We start from the raw sequence: 17,656 nt of genomic DNA on the forward strand, positions 1-17,656 counted from the left end.
TAAGACAATGGCATACAACTTGCAAAAAATCTACATAAATACTGCTAAAAATACCCTTCAATCATAACTATAAGTAACTAGAAATAGCTTCTCGTTACACTTCATCCCCAGCATTCCAAAGATGTGCCTATGCCTTACATTACTATTAAATGAAACTTTGTTGTGTCCAGTTACAAAAAATTAAAAACCTGTTTACTGCAAAACTCCATTCTTTGTATCCAGAGGCTGAGGAAAGTTACTTTTTTTGGAGTACAATTTCCCTAGCCACCATTGTCTGTACTGCTTGGAGATTCTGAGAGTTAGTCAAAAAAGGTAACTTTTCCCCAAGTTCTGCTCAGGTAATTCTGTGGAAGAAAGGAGGACACAGAGGGCTACGATTTGGGGCAGAAGGAGCCTGTCAGTTGTAAAGTTCATTTCCTGCATGACTATCCTTTTAGTTCCAGAGTGGGCAGTTTTTTTGGGACTAGGAGCCTATTTTCCACCTTCTGAGAATTTATGTATAATAATAATAATAAGGTTTTATTTATATACCGCCCTTCTAAAAACTTAATCAAGGCGGTTTACAACAGGTTCACATATGTATATGTGCACAGAATGTGAAACGTACCAAATGGCTACACTTTGCTCACCTCTGCTTTATTTCCTGACCTGGTTTGTATCTGCAGTTCCTAACTGCAACATTTGACTCTCTGTAGTGTACGAACACTACAAAAGTTTGCACTAGCGATAGTTTCATATATCCTTTCCTATTTTGAAGAAGTTGATATAGTAACAACTCTGGCATATTATGAAAGGGTGCATTGTCCAGTAGGCCCTCTTTATCCATGGAGTTCTTATTCACAGATTCAAACATCCATTAGCTGAAAATATTCCAAAAAATATAAATTCCAAAAATCAACCCTTGATTTTGCTATTTTATATAAGGGACACCATTTTACTATGCCATTGTATTTAATGGGACTTCAGCATCAACCGATTTTGATATCCATGGTGAGTCCTGGAACCAAACTCCATGGATACCAAGGGCCCACTGTATTGGTTCAGAATAAAAACCAGAAGAGGAAAAGGCAAAAGAAGCAATAATTATCACTGTAGATGGGGCTATTGAACAAATCCTTAAAAGAAGTCCTGTCACTACTCGATAGCATAGAAGTCACATCCAGGATTTATGCCTCATTTTTAAGAAGGGGAATGATGATGATGTGGCTTAGTGGCTAAATTGCCAAGTCTGATGATCGTAAGGTCAGAAAGTTGGCAGTTTGAGGCCCAAGCACTGTGTAATGAGGTGAGCTCCTTTCACTAGTCCCAAGTTCTGCCAACCTAGCAGTTCAAAAGCATGCAAATGCAAATAAATAAATAGGTACCATTTCGATGGGAAGGTAATTGCATTTGGTGCAGTCAGACTGGCTACACGACCCCTCGGACAATGCTGGCTCTTTGGCTTAGTAATGGAGACCTTTTCCTAGTAATATACTATAATTATATAGTAATCCTATAATTGGGCTTCATGGTTAAGCATATTTTCTTCTGAATTAGCTGCAGAGAAATCAGTGGGTCATTTGGTTAAATACTTGCAGTATTTGATGCAAATCCATTTTTGATATACCATTTACTTTTTGTTATATGAAACCTCTGCACATCTCTAGACACGCTGTGTGTTTGTAACACTCTCAAACGTTAGTGTGATAAATATTGATCACATCTATTGTTTGTCATAGATGCTCATTCCACTGTAATCCCACCCCCAAAGTTGTTTGAAAGAGTTTTTGACATGTATTTTTGATAGCCATACAACGAGCCATACATGGAGGTTATAAGGGGAGACATAGCCGCCTCAATGTTAACAAGTGTATTAGGTCTGTCTTTTTTGACTAGGCTAACATTTGAATTATAAACACTGCAGTTTCAGGTCAGGTCAGACTGTTGCAATACATCACTGGATTACTCTAAATCCCCTGTCTCCATCAGTAGTGTTGGGCTAAAATTTGAAGGGCAGACTTGCATCATGACTGCCCTCATAGATGCTGTTCCAAGGAGACTCCAAATCTGTCTGTACATAGCTTTATCAATCCATCTCAACAAACAAAATCTTAGCAGTTTTAATCTTTAATGGGACTTGGCCTTTCATAAAGCTAACAGATGTTAATAGCCCATTTCAGACATGCCATCCCAAAGTACTTACCATTACAAAAATTCACAACAATATATTGTTGCTGAAAAAAATCCCAGGCACATGTTTGCTCACTCAGCTAGTGATGAGGACTGCTGCTAAGTTCACAGGAACAAGAGGGCCTGAGGTGGAATGGAGGTGGCACATGAGATCATCATCCCTGCTAATCAAAAACACCCAGCGCTCTGATCCTCTGGATCTTGGCTCCACTAGGCCTTGGTCAAGCTTATGTAGGCTCATGGTGAGAGAGATGCGAGGAAAGATGTTAATAACTCTTCAGGAGGTGTAAGGTGGGAGGAGAATCACAGACAGACCCATGTTGTGGCCTTCCAGTTAATCAGGATGGTTGTAGGCTGATAATATGAGCATACATCATTTGCTGAAAACCAAATTGCTTGAACAATATCATAATGTCTTGGTTGTGCAGCCAAGATTGACCATCCTTCTGGAAGCACCTGGTGGTTTGTGTGTGAAATGTTCACCTATCAGCTGATGGTATGTAGCTGCAACCTAGTAATAAATTAGTTGAGATTTAGGTTCACTTTGACTAGGTTTGATGACCTCTAGTTTGGTAGTAACTGAGAGAGCCATATCACAATTGATAAAGAGATAGACACAGTAATGATGTGGGTGCAGGTTGTTTGTAGGGCTTATGAGCCTGTCCATATTTTGAGATCTACTGGAGATGTCCTTCTCTCTGTCCCACCACCCTCACAGTTACATCTGGTGGGAACATAGAAGAGGGCCTTCTCAGTGGCTGCCCCCAAGCTCTGGAACTCCCTTCCCAGAGAGGTTAGATTAGCACCTGTCCTACTCTCTTTCTGCAGACACATGAAGACCTTTCTGTTTCAACAGGCCTATGCGGACTGATTGTACAAGGTCCATATCCTTTAAACCAGGTCCAGGCACAGTGTGGCCCATGGGCTTCATGTGCCCCCCCCCGACTGATTTTGTGGCTCTCAGTGGGTCAGTTTATTTTTTTAAAAAAATGCCTTAAAATGCTCTCTAGGAGGCATGGGGGCATTTTTGACACATTTTGCCCTCCATTTTTTGACCCAGGAAAGACCCAAGGAGATGAAAAACAGGGCAAAAATGCCCTGATACCTACAGGGTATGGGGTGGCAAATTTTATTTGGTCCTCCTTGCAGTAGGAGTTGATGGAGGGATGCGGCCTGCAAGATCTCGGGGTGGGTGGGTAATGCAGCCCCTAGGCTAACACAGTTGCCCACCTCATCTTGAAACAATGTGCTGCATTTTCTATTTGTAGTTTTTGTTTTGTTGAGTTTTTTTGTTTCGTTTTTAATTGATTTTATTTTCTTCTTTTTTTGATATTTTAATCGACTTTTTAACTTTTGTATTTTGTGAATTTTTAACTATATATTTTTTTTAAAAATGTTGTTCTAGAGTGGGAAAATGTGGGATGATGAAGATGATGATAATGATGATAGGTTGTTCAGTTCACTACATTTCTGACATAGGAGTTCATCACACGGTGGAAATCCTGTGCAAAAACGGGATTTAAAAGCTTGAAAAAACCCGCAAAACCGTTTGATTTTCACACATTGTTGTTAAACTGGTGTTAACCCAAACGGAAAGTAGACAAAAGCCACTCCTTTTTACTTTCGGGATTTTCTGAAAGTAAAAAGGAGATGCTTTTGTCTACTTTCTTCTACTTACTGTTTGGGTTAACACCTCTTTAACAATGATGTCATGTGAAAATCTACCCACTGTTGCAGGTTTTTTCTGATTTAAATCCCCATTTCTGCACGGGATTTCCCCCATGAGATAATCTCCATAATAGTTTCTTCCTGTTCTGTAAGAGCTGGAGAATAGGCACTAACAGAATGACGTAAATGTTACACAAAGTGAAATTGTTTCTTCTTCGTGGTCTCTGCGAATCACACAAATGGGTTTATTCTGCGCCTGCGCAGCAATCCTCGGAAACTTCTAGAATCTCCAGGCAGAAAGCAATGTATCTTTCTGCAACTTTTTGGCGGTAGCCCCGCCCACCCATATATATGGCCCCTGGTGGCCCGCTCCTCTTCAGTTCCTTCATTCCGCCGCGCTAAGCAGCTCGAGGAACTTCGCTTGCATCTTGTTGCTCTTTCACAATTGAATCTCTGGCATTTGACCTTCGGACTTTCACTTGACCATTCTTCGGACTTTCCCTATCGGCTTGTCTTCTACGTCATCTTTCGGCTTGACCTCGGAACCGGTAACGGACTTGATTACCATGGCCTCTTTCAAGCAGTGCACTAAGTGCGGGGTGAAAATCCCTAAGGCCGATGGCCATGAAAAATGTGTCCTTTGTTTGGGGGAGTCCCATATTCCTGGCAACTGCCCCCACTGTAAAGCTATGTCGGCCCAGGCCCTAAAGAACAGGGACCGGACACTTAAGGCTGCGCTCTACGAGAAGGTTTTGAGCCAGCCCAGTGGTTCTGGAGACGCGGACGCTCCCAGGGCCTCCAAGAAGAGGGGAGACAAACGCTCCGACCACGAGAAGAAACGGGCCCGCTCTTCATCTCCGCCAGCCAAGAGCCGTCGCAAGGGCCCTCCAAGTACGGTCTCAGTGCCTCCGCCTGAGTCAAGGCCAGCACCGTCTACATCCCCAGTGGCCGAACCGGCGAAGACCCCGACTCCTGTACCGGCGTGTTCCCGGATTATACCCTTGGAACCCAGGGTCCTCCTTGCGAGCCACCTCTCTGCACTGGCGGACGCCCTGCAGATCGTGGACTTGGGTTCGGAGTCTGAAGGGGAGCTCCACGACTCCGATGCTCCCCTATCCCCACAGAGGGCTAGACCCCGTTCTCCCTCTCCTGTGGTGAGACCACGTCCCGCCAGACGGGACACAGAGCGCCCCGCTCCCCCCCGAGGAAGGATCGGGCCACACTAGGGGCTGAGGCGGATGCCGCCTTAGATCCGGACTGTCCAGATTTAATGGAACGGGACCAGGACCTGTTTGATGCCTTCCCAGATCTCGTCTTCGATCACCGTACCAGACAGTATCTTATCCCGGTAGATCCGTCCCGCCTACGGCGCAACATCCGGGACTGCTCACGGGACCGTCGCCACACTGATGCCTCCCACGGGCTGGATAACTTGACCACCACCGACTTGTCGCCCAGGAAGCGTAGCAGATCTCCATCAAGATCCAGATCGAGATCCCCACGCTCTGCGTCACCTTCCGACGATGACGAGGCTCCATTCGTCCCGGAGGGACCTGCGGTTCCGTCCCCTACAGACGACGTCAGGTCCTTTGCCGACAGGGTAATCCGGATGGCGGATGCCCTGAAGTTAGAAGTCGCCCACCCCGAGGACAATGCCCTCGACCCGGTGGAGAGAAGGATCCACGGTTCCGCCCCAGCTCCACCAGCCTTGGCATATCTCCCATCCCTAGAGAAAATTGCCAAACGCTCCTGGGACGCACCGGCCTCCATCCCGTCGACATCCCGTAGGATTGAAAACCTCTATCGGGTCACTCCTTCGGCACCTTCTTGGCTCTCCAGCCACCCTAAGCTTAATTCGGCTATCGTGGAAGGAGCCCAGTCCACCTTCGTCCCAAAGTCCTCGTCTTCTCCAGTCGACAAGGACAGTAAGAAACTGGATGGCCTAGCTAAGAAGTTTTATGCTTCAGCGGCCCTGGACTTGAAGGTGGCTAACTACGCGGCCTGCATGGGGGCCTACGTGCAGTACCTCGTAGAGAAGATGGACCCCACCATCGCTGACCTGCCGGATGACAGGAGGCGGATGATGTCTGCACTCAGGAATGAAATCCACCTGATAGGCGGACAGCAGATCATCTCCGCGAGGCACTCGACGGACTGTGCATCAAAGGTCCTCTCTGGCTCCATAGCCCTCAGGCGATACGCGTGGCTCCGGTCTTCAGACCTCACTCCACAAGCGAAGGCAGCCATAGAAGACATGCCCTTTGACAACTCGGGCTTGTTTCACCGGGACACGGATGAGAAACTCAGCTTCCATTATAGGATGAAGACTGCCGCCAGAAAACACGGTATGTCATCCTCCGCTTCCAAGTCCCCCCGACAGAGGTACACTAGTCAGCGCCCCTGGCATCCAGGCGGCCACTACCACTTCCAACCACAGGACCGTCCCTACCATCAGGACACTCAGCCTCAAGGCCAATCCTCCCGGTCACCTGCTCCTCCAACCGACAGGCGTCCATCTTCCCAGCCCAGATACCAACAGGGCTATAGGAAGAAGGACGGCAGGGGCAAGAAGAGATTCTGATGGGTTCCGGCGCACCTTGTCATCTCCAACAGGCTGAGCCCCTTTTTTGACACCTGGGCCGCCATTACCAGTGACTCTTGGGCACTTAACATCGTCCGTAGGGGCTATGCCCTAGAGTTTTCCCAGCTCCCACCAACTGGAGCTTTTGTTTCCACTGCCCCCTCGGACACCCTTCTTGACGAAGTGCGCATTCTTTTGGACAAAGGCGCCATTGAACCCGTCTCCCCTTCTGACTTCAAGCGCTCTTTTTTCTCTAGATACTTCACCGTACCGAAGAGGGACTCGGGCCTCAGACCCATAATGGATCTACGGGCCCTTAACAAATTTATTATTTACAAAAGGTTCAGGATGGTAACCCTTGCTTCTATTTTACCACTCCTGCAGGAAGGCTACTGGCTCGTGACTTTGGACTTGAGGGACGCCTATTTCCACATTGCGATCCTGGAGGACCACCGGAGGTTCCTCGCCTTCGCCGTCGGCCAGAAGGCCTACCGGTACCGGGTCCTTCCCTTCGGCCTTTCTACAGCTCCCAGGGTCTTCACCAAGTGCATGGCACCCGTGGTGGCGTACCTGCGTCAAAGAGGGATCACAGTCTTCCCATACTTGGACGACTGGCTCTTCACAGCGCCCTCCAAGGACATCTTACTCGGGCAACTCGAATTCACCCTATCCCTGCTGCAAGCACTGGGATTGCAGGTCAACTTCGACAAGTCCAACTTGACTCCTTCCAATCGAATAGACTTTATAGGAACAACACTGGACTCTGTACAGATGAGGGCATTCCTTCCAGAGACAAGGTTCCAAACCCTCTGTACATCTCTGCAGCCCTGCCTCCGCCAAAGACGCCTTCAGGCCCGTGCCGTACAAGTCGCCATGGGACACCTAGCCTCTACCACTTTCGTCACACCGTGGGCCAGACTGCGCTTCAGACCCATTCAATCTTGGTTTCTCTCCGTCTTCGACCCCGTCCGAGACATGGCTACCAAGTTGCTCACCATCCCGAGGACTGTACAGAGGTCTCTACGATGGTGGCTCCAATCCGACAACGTCTGTGTGGGGATGCCATTTCTACCCCCTCAGCCAGATCTCTCCCTGACTACGGACGCCTCCCTGCAAGGATGGGGCGCCCACACACTGGACCTTACAATAAAGAACAAATGGTCACCGGCGGAAGCTACTCTCCACATCAACGTCCTGGAAATGCTCGCCGTGGAGAAAGCACTCAGAGCCTCGCGGGCAAGGTGGTACTTCTTCTCACCGACAACACCACCGTCATGTACTACCTCAACAAACAAGGTGGTACAAAGTCGAGGACTCTGCTGTCAGTCACCATCCGCATTTGGGAATGGTGTATAGAACACAAGATTCTGCTGCAATGCATCCATCTGCCCGGCGACCAGAACGACCTTGCAGACCATCTCAGCAGGTCACCCTCCACTTGCCACGAGTGGAGACTGCATCCAGAGGTGGTGTCCCGACTCTTCAATCGCTGGGGAACCCCCCTCCTCGACCTGTTTGCCTCCCGGCTGAACGCCCACACTGCAAGATTTTGCTCACGGTACAGAGAGCCAAGATCGGAAGGGGACGCCTTCCAGCTCAAGTGGACTCAGGGCCTCCTGTATGCCTTCCCTCCGTTCCCTCTGATCACACGGGTCCTCTCGAAGATGTTGGCAGACCACACGGACGCAATCCTGATAACCCCGTGGTGGCCCAGGCAGCCTTGGTTTGCTCCGCTCCTACAACTAGCGCAAGACCATCTCCGCTTGGAGCGCCGGCCCGACCTGCTATCTCTCCACGACGGACAAGTCCACCATCCCGAGATGCAATCTCTCCCATTGGTAGCATGGAGGATACGATCCTGAGGACACTTCCATCAGGTGTACAGGATATCATTAAGGCGGCACAAAGACCATCCACACAGAGGTCCTATGCCTACAAATGGGATAGGTTCCTAACCTTTCTACAAGCAAAGGACATTCCACCATCCCGTGTCTCCATCCCGGTAGTCCTGGAATTCCTTATGACTTTAACAGGCGCAGGTCTCTCCTTGAGTTCTATCAAGTGCTACCTGTCAGCCATCTCATCTCACTACCTATTTCAGGACAAACCTTCCCTGTTTGGGGATCCTCTCATAAAGAGGTTCCTTAAGGGATTCAACAATTTGCATCCACCGATTCTAGACCCTACACCGCAGTGGTGTCTAGACACCGTCCTGGCACAATTGGTATCCAAGCCCTTTGAGCCCTTAGCTACCACGGACCTAAGACTCCTGACTTGGAAGACGGCCTTTCTGGTAGCCATCACGTCAGCCCGCCGAGCTGGTGAACTGTGTGCCCTGAGGATGGACCAACCCTTCCTTCGTTTCCATAAGGACAAGGTGGTGCTCCGTACAGACATCACTTTCTTGCCTAAGGTGGTGTCTGCCTTTCACATCAACCAGGACATTGTTTTGCCGACTCTGGCTCCCAATCCGACCACAGACTCTGAGCGCCAACTCCATGCCCTGGATGTCCGCAGGGCGCTGGCGTTCTATCTGAACAGGACTGCTGCTTCCAGGCGTTCAGAGAGACTCTTTGTGTGTTACTCCGAAGTTAAGAAGGGGCTGCCGGTGTCACCGCAGAGGTTCTCCAAGTGGGTGGCCAACACCATCCACCTTTGCTACGAACTGGCAGGAAAGCCTCTACCAGGTCGGATTAGAGCCCATGCAACTAGGGCGGTAGCCGCATCCTCAGCTTTTTTGACCGGGATCCCCCTTGAGGATGTGTGTAAGGCAGCTGTCTGGTCCCAGCCATTGACATTCATTAGACATTATAGGCTGGATGCAAGGGCCAGGCATGATGCAGCCTTTGGGAGGGCAGTGTTACTGTCTGCCATGCACTAACCTGTGTACTGTAAATAAATCACTCAGGTATTTGGTTTATATATTTATTGTCATGTGATTGTTTGGTATTGACACTCCCTCCTCCACAGACTACAGCTCGCTAGTCTAAACCCATTTGTGTGATTCGCAGAGACCACGAAGAAGAAGAACAGGTTGCTCACCTGTAACTGTGTTTCTTCGAGTGGTCATCTGCGAATTCACACAAACCCGCCCATCCATCCCCTCAGTGTCTGCTCATTTGACAACGCTTGTTGCCGCGCTGATTAGCGGCTCATTCGGAACTGAACAGGAGCGGGCCACCAGGGGCCATATATATGGGTGGGCGGGGCTACCGCCAAAAAGTTGCAGAAAGATACATTGCTTTCTGCCTGGAGATTCTAGAAGTTTCCGAGGATTGCTGCGCAGGCGCAGAATAAACCCATTTGTGTGAATTCGCAGATGACCACTCGAAGAAACACAGTTACAGGTGAGCAACCTGTTCTTTACAAACCTGTTTAGGGTGTTTTTTAAAGTGTTCAGAATAGAGTAAGGTTTACTGAGATTATAGTTCACCATTCCACTTATTCCAAAAAACATTTCCATTAAGTGTTTAGTGGCACTAAACTGAAATAAATGGGTCTTCAGCTTGATTGTGCAACTATCTAAGCTGCTGTTTAATACAGATGGAGTTTCCTCCTTGCATGTTATATATTCAAAAATGATAATGAATAAACCTATTACAGTGTTTGTTAGTTCATTGATTCTTTGGAGGTTCATGTTTTGTGCAAAAATAATTCTTATGCACCTGGGATTTTAGGAAACATAAAAACCCCATCAGTGTAGATGCCTCTACAGAACTCAGGTCAACCAGCAAACTCAGAGCTAGCGCCTACACAAGAGAATTAATTAGCGAGGCAAACATTTTGTGCATTAATATGATATACTGTAACTAGTTAAAGCGTTTGGGATAATATTGTGAAATGTCGATAATGTATTGCATAATATTCTTTACAAGCATGGGTCCTAAAATTTTGAATCACTGGTTTATTTCTGCAGGAACCTCATTAAAAAGAGCTCTGAATGTTAATGACTGTGGTTTTGTTATCGTCTCATCATTTTTATACGCAGAATGGCTCACAAACTTGATGTGAAAAACCACCCCATTTAGATGACTTGTAATAAAAAGCAGGGCTTTGTGCCTTTTGCTGGAAGCTATAAGCGTCAGATTTATACACTCATATGACCCACTCTTTTTTCTTTTTTTAACCAACTTTACAGGATTTTCTCTTAAACCGCTTAAATAAGGAAATCTACAAACCACTGCTCATTAACTTCTCAGCACAGACCACAGCAGCTCAAACTCAGAACATCATTATGTCAAAGCTTGATAAAAGGAGAAAAGGAGTCTTTGGTCCCCCTTTTGGGAAGAAAATGGTAACTTTTAAAAGTAAAATAAGAACACAGACTTATCATGCCACTTGCAACAGGTCCCAGAGCTTGGAGCAGTTATTATTATTATTATTATTATTATTATTATTATTGTTATTATTGCACATAATTTCTCAAATTTCCAAGCCATTGCGGCCACATCACTGTGCTGGAAGGGAGGCTCTGATAGCTGTACCTTTAAAAATAGATTTCCCAAGTACTGCTAGGTTCTTATGTTTTATTTTTCCTCCCAGAATAGAGACGTGAGTACAAAATGCACTAGCATAATGCACACGTCGTGGAGTGTCAAATGTATGTAAACTGCAGCTTCTCCCATCAGCACATTAAAGAGTACCCAGTAATCAATTATCATTTGGTTCTTTGAAAAGGAAATGAGCATTTTTCATATCGAGAAAAATATGCTTTTGTTACTTGAAATAGTCTTCCCTATTTTATGTCTCAATTCCTATGTGAGTACTTTGGCCATATAGAGTAATCCTAGACATGTTGTCTTGAAATCCCTGCTAGGTAGCCAGGTGCAAAGGAAGACAGTGATTATCACTAGGTGTGAACTGAATATTTTGTATTTAGTTCAGGGACTGGCATATCCTGCACAATTGTGTGGTTCAGTCCAGAGGCCCTGAAATGAAATAGTCCTGAGGTGGTAGAATGGAATGAAATCAAGGAAAGTGTGTATGTGTCATTTTTTAAAGATCTCCATTAAGAAGGGGGAAATATGCAAAACAGAACAGAGATGGATTAAGAACCTTTTTTTAAAATAAAAACCTCATATACATATATATATTAGAAATGGAATTTCCCCCAACTGCATCCTAAAATGGTACAGTTTACTCTGATCAAATCAGGATTCTACCACCTTGTTCTGATGCACATGTAGACCATGCTTTTCTCTTGACTGTGCATACAAATATAATGTTGCTCAGTAGGGTGGATGGATGCAAGACAGAAAGAGCTCTTAAACTTATAATTTTTATGTACACTTTTAAGGATTTTTTTTCAGCTATAGAAGCCCAGTCCTCTTTTGCAGCTGACCACTCTAATTAAACGACTGTGAAAGGGAAGCTGTCGAAGTTTAGGCATTTAAAATTTAGGGCAACACTAAGGCAAGCCTATCAATTCTTGGCAAGATTTGTTCAGAAGGGCTTTGCCATTGCTCTCTTCTAAGGCTGAGTGAGTGTGACTTGCCCAAGGTCACCTAGTATGTTTCCATGGCTGAGTGAGGTTTCAAACCATGGCCTCTTGAAGTCCTAGAGCCTTATCACATTATTAAACAAACTTGGCAGGGAAACAAAAAGACACTTTTTTTACCTCCTCCATCTGCATGACATTCGTTCTCTTCAGGTTGTAAGAGCATGGGACATTGTTGTAAAAGCATTAATTTTGCCAAATGGATTATGTCAGCTTGACAAATGGGACATTTCTACGACACTTTTACGACCCTCTCCCACAGTTTTAGAACACGAAGAGAACGAAAGAGAATGACATCTTGCAGAGGGAGAAAAAACACACGTGTCTTTTCATTTGCTTGCTGAGTTTGTTTAATAATGAAATAAGGCTCCTAGTCAAATTACTACACCACATTGGCTCTCAGGGAAGCTTCTAAAAGAACCTATAAATCATACAATCCCCTATTACTGAAGGTAGTGTCAGTCAAAGGAAAGACAATGAGTTGGAACCAGAGCAACAGTGGCTTGTGGTCCAAGTGGGGATGGGGTTGGGAAGTTTACCCCAAAATATTGATGCTGAGCCCGCTCTCACATCACAGGTTATCAGTGTAACAGAGTTGTGCAAGTGGAAGTCTGCTCATGCACTAGGACATTCTGGATCCCTTTTCTTTCCTGTGCATCCCCAAAGTTTATACTGAAGGTTGGAGGCCTTGGGAGGGCTGCGGTAGAAGATGGGAAACAGCAAAATTGAACAGAGGCAATTGATACAAGTGGAAAGGATATTGAAAAGAATCAATCTGTAATCTTAATTCTCCTACTTAGCTCACTGGCAGATGAACTAAGAGATAATAAAGAGCCTCTGTTGAGTCTTTGCTTGTCTACATATTTCAGAGTTTACGTTTACAGTTTTAGGCTACAGATGTCAGTGCCATCTACTCAAGTAACGCAGGCCCTGTGGTGTGGTACCCTTGGCAGGCGTGCCTGCGATAAATGCCTGTAATTCAGACTTTACCACAACCACACCTGTCCAAAAATGGGTCCAAAAGTGTGAGTAGGTGTGTTGATCCACATCAGCTGTGTTGATCCATATCAGCTAACCAGATGTTTTCATCTCCATCAGGAGCACATTTCCCATAAAGCCAGTTTCCCATTCAAGACCACACCACTCCAAAATACTTTGCTATGCAACCAGTAGCTCACAGCACCATCTTTTTGCGGGACATTCCCCTCCTCTGCAGCCACTGCTCTGAGGATTCCAGCTGAGCTCAGAGGGAACATTGATATCCCAGGGGTCTGGAAAATAATGTCACTGTCCCTGCTAAATAATACATCCGGCATTTCAGCCTGCAAACCCTGGACCCACTGCAACACAGATAGATAGGACTGGGCTGCATACTTGGCAACATCTGTTCGCAAGACCTTGAATCTGACATCTAGCAGTATGAGCTCAGCCTTTATTTTCATTAACATGCAAAGAAACTGCAAAGATGGCATCATGCAGGGAAGCTGTACTGTTGTTTCTCTTTAAAAAGAGCTTCTATCTTGCAAGCTCAGATCAGCTTATAGACCGCTTACTTGACACTATTGTTGCTTAGCACTAAAAACTGAAATGACCAGAGGAAAGGCAAAATCCAGCAATTACTTTTCAAGGAAGAAGAATAAAGCTTGAAAGTCAGTGTCTCCTGTTCAAATAGGTAGAGCTGGCAGGTCTGATTTCATTTGCCCTGAATGCTCTTTCCTCTTGTCTGTGCTCGAATAGGGATGGGCAGCCTACTTCCCCCCCATCCTCGCCAGATGTTGCTAGATTCTAACTTCTGTCAGCCCTGGTCAGCAAGGCCAGTAGTCAACAGTGATGACAATGATGGTCCAGCAACATCTGATGGCCAAATAATCCCCATCCTATGTTAGAGAGATGAAAGGGAGAAGGAGAGGAGTCAAGATGATTTAATTAGAAAAATATGCTTTGGATGTCTTCAGAGGCATTTTAAAAAACAAAAGACCTTTCCTTTCAGGTTGTCTTTGTGGATGATGTCAATATGCCAGCCAGGGAGGTCTATGGTGCTCAGCCTCCTGTGGAGCTACTTCGTCAGTGGTTAGATCATTGGAACTGGTATGACCTGAAAGACTGCTCTATGATAAAACTTGTGGATATTCAAATCATGTGTGCAATGGGGCCACCAGGTATGCATTTTTTTTTAAAAAAAGGTTTGAGAATATAAAAGTGCACACAGGAGTAAATGCTTTTCTTGTTTTATTTGGATCTTTAGGAGTGCAATTTTGAAAGCAGGGGGCCTTCAGTTGCATTTGCCAGCAAACAAAAAGTTAGTTTTCTTTACTGCAACTTTTATAAAGGGCCCTGACATAATAACACACCACAAATTAGATTGTTCTCGGTATGTGGGTAATGAAGGACGGGCAAAGTCTAACCCTTGAGCAGTATATATCTTCCAAAAGCAGTTTTGTGACTTTCCAGAATCTCCAGACTACTCAGTTTCTGACCAAAATAAGTGGGAATCACATCTCTTGGAAACCTGGAAGCCTCTGGGAGTGGCTGCTTCACTTCATGATAGACACAACTTGTGTTGTTTAATATAAAAAATACACAATTTTTTCAAAACTTCTGGCCACTTCTGTGGGCAGCCTGTGGAGCTCTTGGGGTGTCCCAGAGCAGAGAATAGGTTTCCAGATCCATCATAGCTGTCGACATATAGTGCAGAAAAACAACAAGAATGAAACCCATGTTACTTATGTTGGAAAATCGCAGTTTATTTTACATACAAACAGTGGTTTATGTACTGTTTGTATGGTAGCAAAACAGACCGCCCAAAAAGGGTGGCCTGCTGGCGGCCTAATTTCTTCTGGAGGGAAGCCGCAGCCACCAGACTGGGTTCTTTTTGCGCCGCAGGGCCGATGTAACGAATGCGCCACTGTTGCACTAGTTACGTAAGCACCGCGCTGTGACATGTGGACACTGTGCAACACTTACATAACAATGGTGGCGCCCATGTACATGGGGTGCCGCCATTGTTATGGCGCCATGCCATGTTAGGGTTAGGGACCATGTGGTTGCTGAGTGGTCTCTAATCCTAAAATTGGCACCAGCACAGCACATTTGTGCAGTCTTTACCATGCCATTCACTCAGTTTTCATATGTGATGGTTTCCTTGATTTCTACGTATGTGTTATTATATGTCAGGGTCCACAACCTGTGACTTGAACCTGCTCCTTGTGTGGCCCACCCCCTTTTCCCCCACAGCCCTGATCAGCTGATGTGCAGGAGGCAAATAGGTGGAGCAATACATTGAAATGCATGAGGAGTGTTGGATAAGTGTGTGTGAGAGAGAGTGAGTGAGTGAGTGTGTGAGTATGAGAAAAGGTAGGGAGAGAAGTGCAGTATATACTCAGCTATAAGTCAAGAAATATATGCCTAAAAAGTGACAAAAAACCTGGGTTCATTTATATACGGGGCAATACAGTAATAGGCTTGCCCCTCAAGCGTATTCCATGGCCTGGATGTCTCCCGAAAGGACAGCTTGGGAGGTAAACATTTACTTCCTTCTCCTCTTCCTTAGCCTGACTGTTCTCTGGGTGTCCTCCCAGGGGACTGCCAGGCTGTGGAGGGGGAGGAAAGGATACCCTTGACTTATCCACGGGTTGTATAAAAATTCCTAATTTTGGCCCCCAAACCTGCCCTCAACTTATACATGGTGTCAATTTATAGTTGTAATATATATGGTATATTTATGCATGCACATGTGTGTGCTTGTGGGTATGCATTCATTCACATGTGACCCCTGGCTCCCAGCTGACACTATATGTGACCATCAAGGCTGAAAAGATCATGCAACTCAACTATATAATATTCTCAAGTTATTAAGAGGAAATACATTTTCTTTCTAATAAATTTCAGGGGAGATCATAGGTGCTTCCAGATAGATAGCTCTTACTGATACCAATAAAACACATATTGTACAGGTCATCCTTCCTTTTCAAATTAATGCTTTCTGGGTTACAAAAGCTGTTCTTGACGTACAGTATTTGTTGACCGATGTATGGGTAGTCAGAATCAATCCAAATTGGTTACTAAAAATGTACAATATCCACAAAATGAGTTTATTTGCATCATTTCATTATTGTGACTTTGCTTCCTACTTATAGGTGGAGGTCGAAACCCAGTCACCCCCCGATATATGCGACACTTCAATATAGTTACCATTAATGAGTTCGATGATGCTTCAATGTACACAATTTTCTCAAGAATATTAGATTGGCATCTTTCTATATGGTAGGTGACTTCAGTATATTGTAGTATGTTAAAATATTAAGATACCATGAAAACATGGCAGTCAGAATGCTTTTCTATGAACTTGCTCCTTAAACATTTTGACACCTATGCTTCCTTATTTAGTGTATGATCAAGATGCCAAGGTAAAATTTATAGCAGTTGTGGAACTGCCAGGCTTTTTCCTCCATAGTGTATGTCCCGATGTTTGTGCCCATTGACTACAACTTCCTTAAAATCTTGCCACAGATCAGCAGCTAGTAGCTCACAGATTGGTACTGGACCACCACTCTGAGTAACACAGGTTTACAGGATTGCTAACCATTTCAGAATTTTATGCATATTACTTCTACCACTTCTGTTACTAATATGTATTTCTTACCTATTCCTCTCCATGGATTGGCAGGGAACAATAACAGTTAACAAACAACATCAATTAAAACTGTGAATTTAATGTACATTTAATGTTTGCATTTTTAAAATGTATAACTTGATGCATCTCAAAATAAAAGAGAAGAAAGCCCCAAAATATACATATTAGAGATGAGACCCAAGTCTAAACACGAAATTCATTTGTATTTAATGTACTTCTTATACACATAGCCTGAATGTAATTTTATACAATATTTTGTGCATGAAACAAAGTTTGTGCACATTGAACCGCTGAACGTGACCAATTCTCTGAAGGTAGGAAAAAACATTGTAAATTTATTATTCATATGTATAATTTATAAATGGCATATGTATAGTTTAATCTTTGAATTAATAAAAAAAATTAAGAAGAAAGAGAAAAAAAGAACTACTGAACCTGTGGCTTCATCTTGATCCTTGCAAAGTTTAGCATTTTGGAGCATTTCAGATTTTGGGTTTTCGGATAAGGGATACTCAACCTGTATACAATAAAAGAGGCAAAAATAATCTAAAATGACTTTCAAAAGAAACATTTTAGTACGAATGAATAAATGTTATTTATTATACTGTTTTATCAATTGTCACATTCTTTTTAAAAAGTAAACATCCCTGTAGCATAGTTACTTAAAAAGCATCACACTGCACATATGTTGTTACTTGCAGTGTGTTATTTTCAAGTTGTGCAGACTACCTGTTACAACTCCTGTCAAGCTCAGCATCTTTGACAAATTTGAAAGCTTGGATGTAATGAAATACCAGCAGTGTGGTTTTATGTTGAGATAATAAAGTTGCAAGAAATTTTTATTTCAAAAGTACTAGTGTGGGTGAAAATGAAATTATTTGACAGATGTACAAATAATATGCCCTAGCGACTTTTAAAGGTTAGGCATAAAATACGTTGTTAGGTTTTTTTTTTATGTTGGACAAGACTTTAAAAAGTGTTATGCTATTCTCTTATCAATTAATTTTTTTAAAAAGTAACAGAAAAGCAACAAAATTTACACAACAGTTAATAGAAGTCACTATTTAACGTTGTAAGAAGTAACAATAAGGAATACTTAATCACTGTA

General features: G+C 44.4%; 2 protein-coding genes across 2 annotated transcripts in view; both read left to right on the forward strand.

Moving 5' to 3' along the window:
• The window catches only part of LOC149313647 (dynein axonemal heavy chain 7-like), a 200,027-nt gene that overhangs the window by 100,775 nt on the left and 81,596 nt on the right, over window positions 1–17,656 (forward strand). Inside the window, exons 36-38 of the mRNA XM_089519551.1 lie at window positions 10,557–10,712; window positions 13,906–14,074; window positions 16,052–16,178. Coding sequence (XP_089375677.1) covers window positions 10,557–10,712; window positions 13,906–14,074; window positions 16,052–16,178 — 452 coding nt within the window. The remainder of the gene's footprint in view (window positions 1–10,556; window positions 10,713–13,905; window positions 14,075–16,051; window positions 16,179–17,656) is intronic.
• Window positions 4,400–6,422, forward strand: LOC149313648 (uncharacterized). Its single transcript, XM_089521310.1, has 2 exons — window positions 4,400–4,991; window positions 5,123–6,422. The coding sequence occupies exons 1-2, from the start codon at window positions 4,404–4,406 to the stop codon at window positions 6,416–6,418; spliced, it is 1,884 nt and encodes a 627-aa protein (XP_089377436.1). The 5' UTR covers window positions 4,400–4,403; the 3' UTR covers window positions 6,419–6,422.

Source organism: Sceloporus occidentalis, unplaced genomic scaffold, assembly GCF_023333645.1.
Source record: "Sceloporus occidentalis isolate IW3139 unplaced genomic scaffold, rSceOcc1.0.p SCAF_4, whole genome shotgun sequence".
NCBI classification, from domain to species: Eukaryota; Metazoa; Chordata; class Lepidosauria; order Squamata; family Phrynosomatidae; genus Sceloporus; species Sceloporus occidentalis.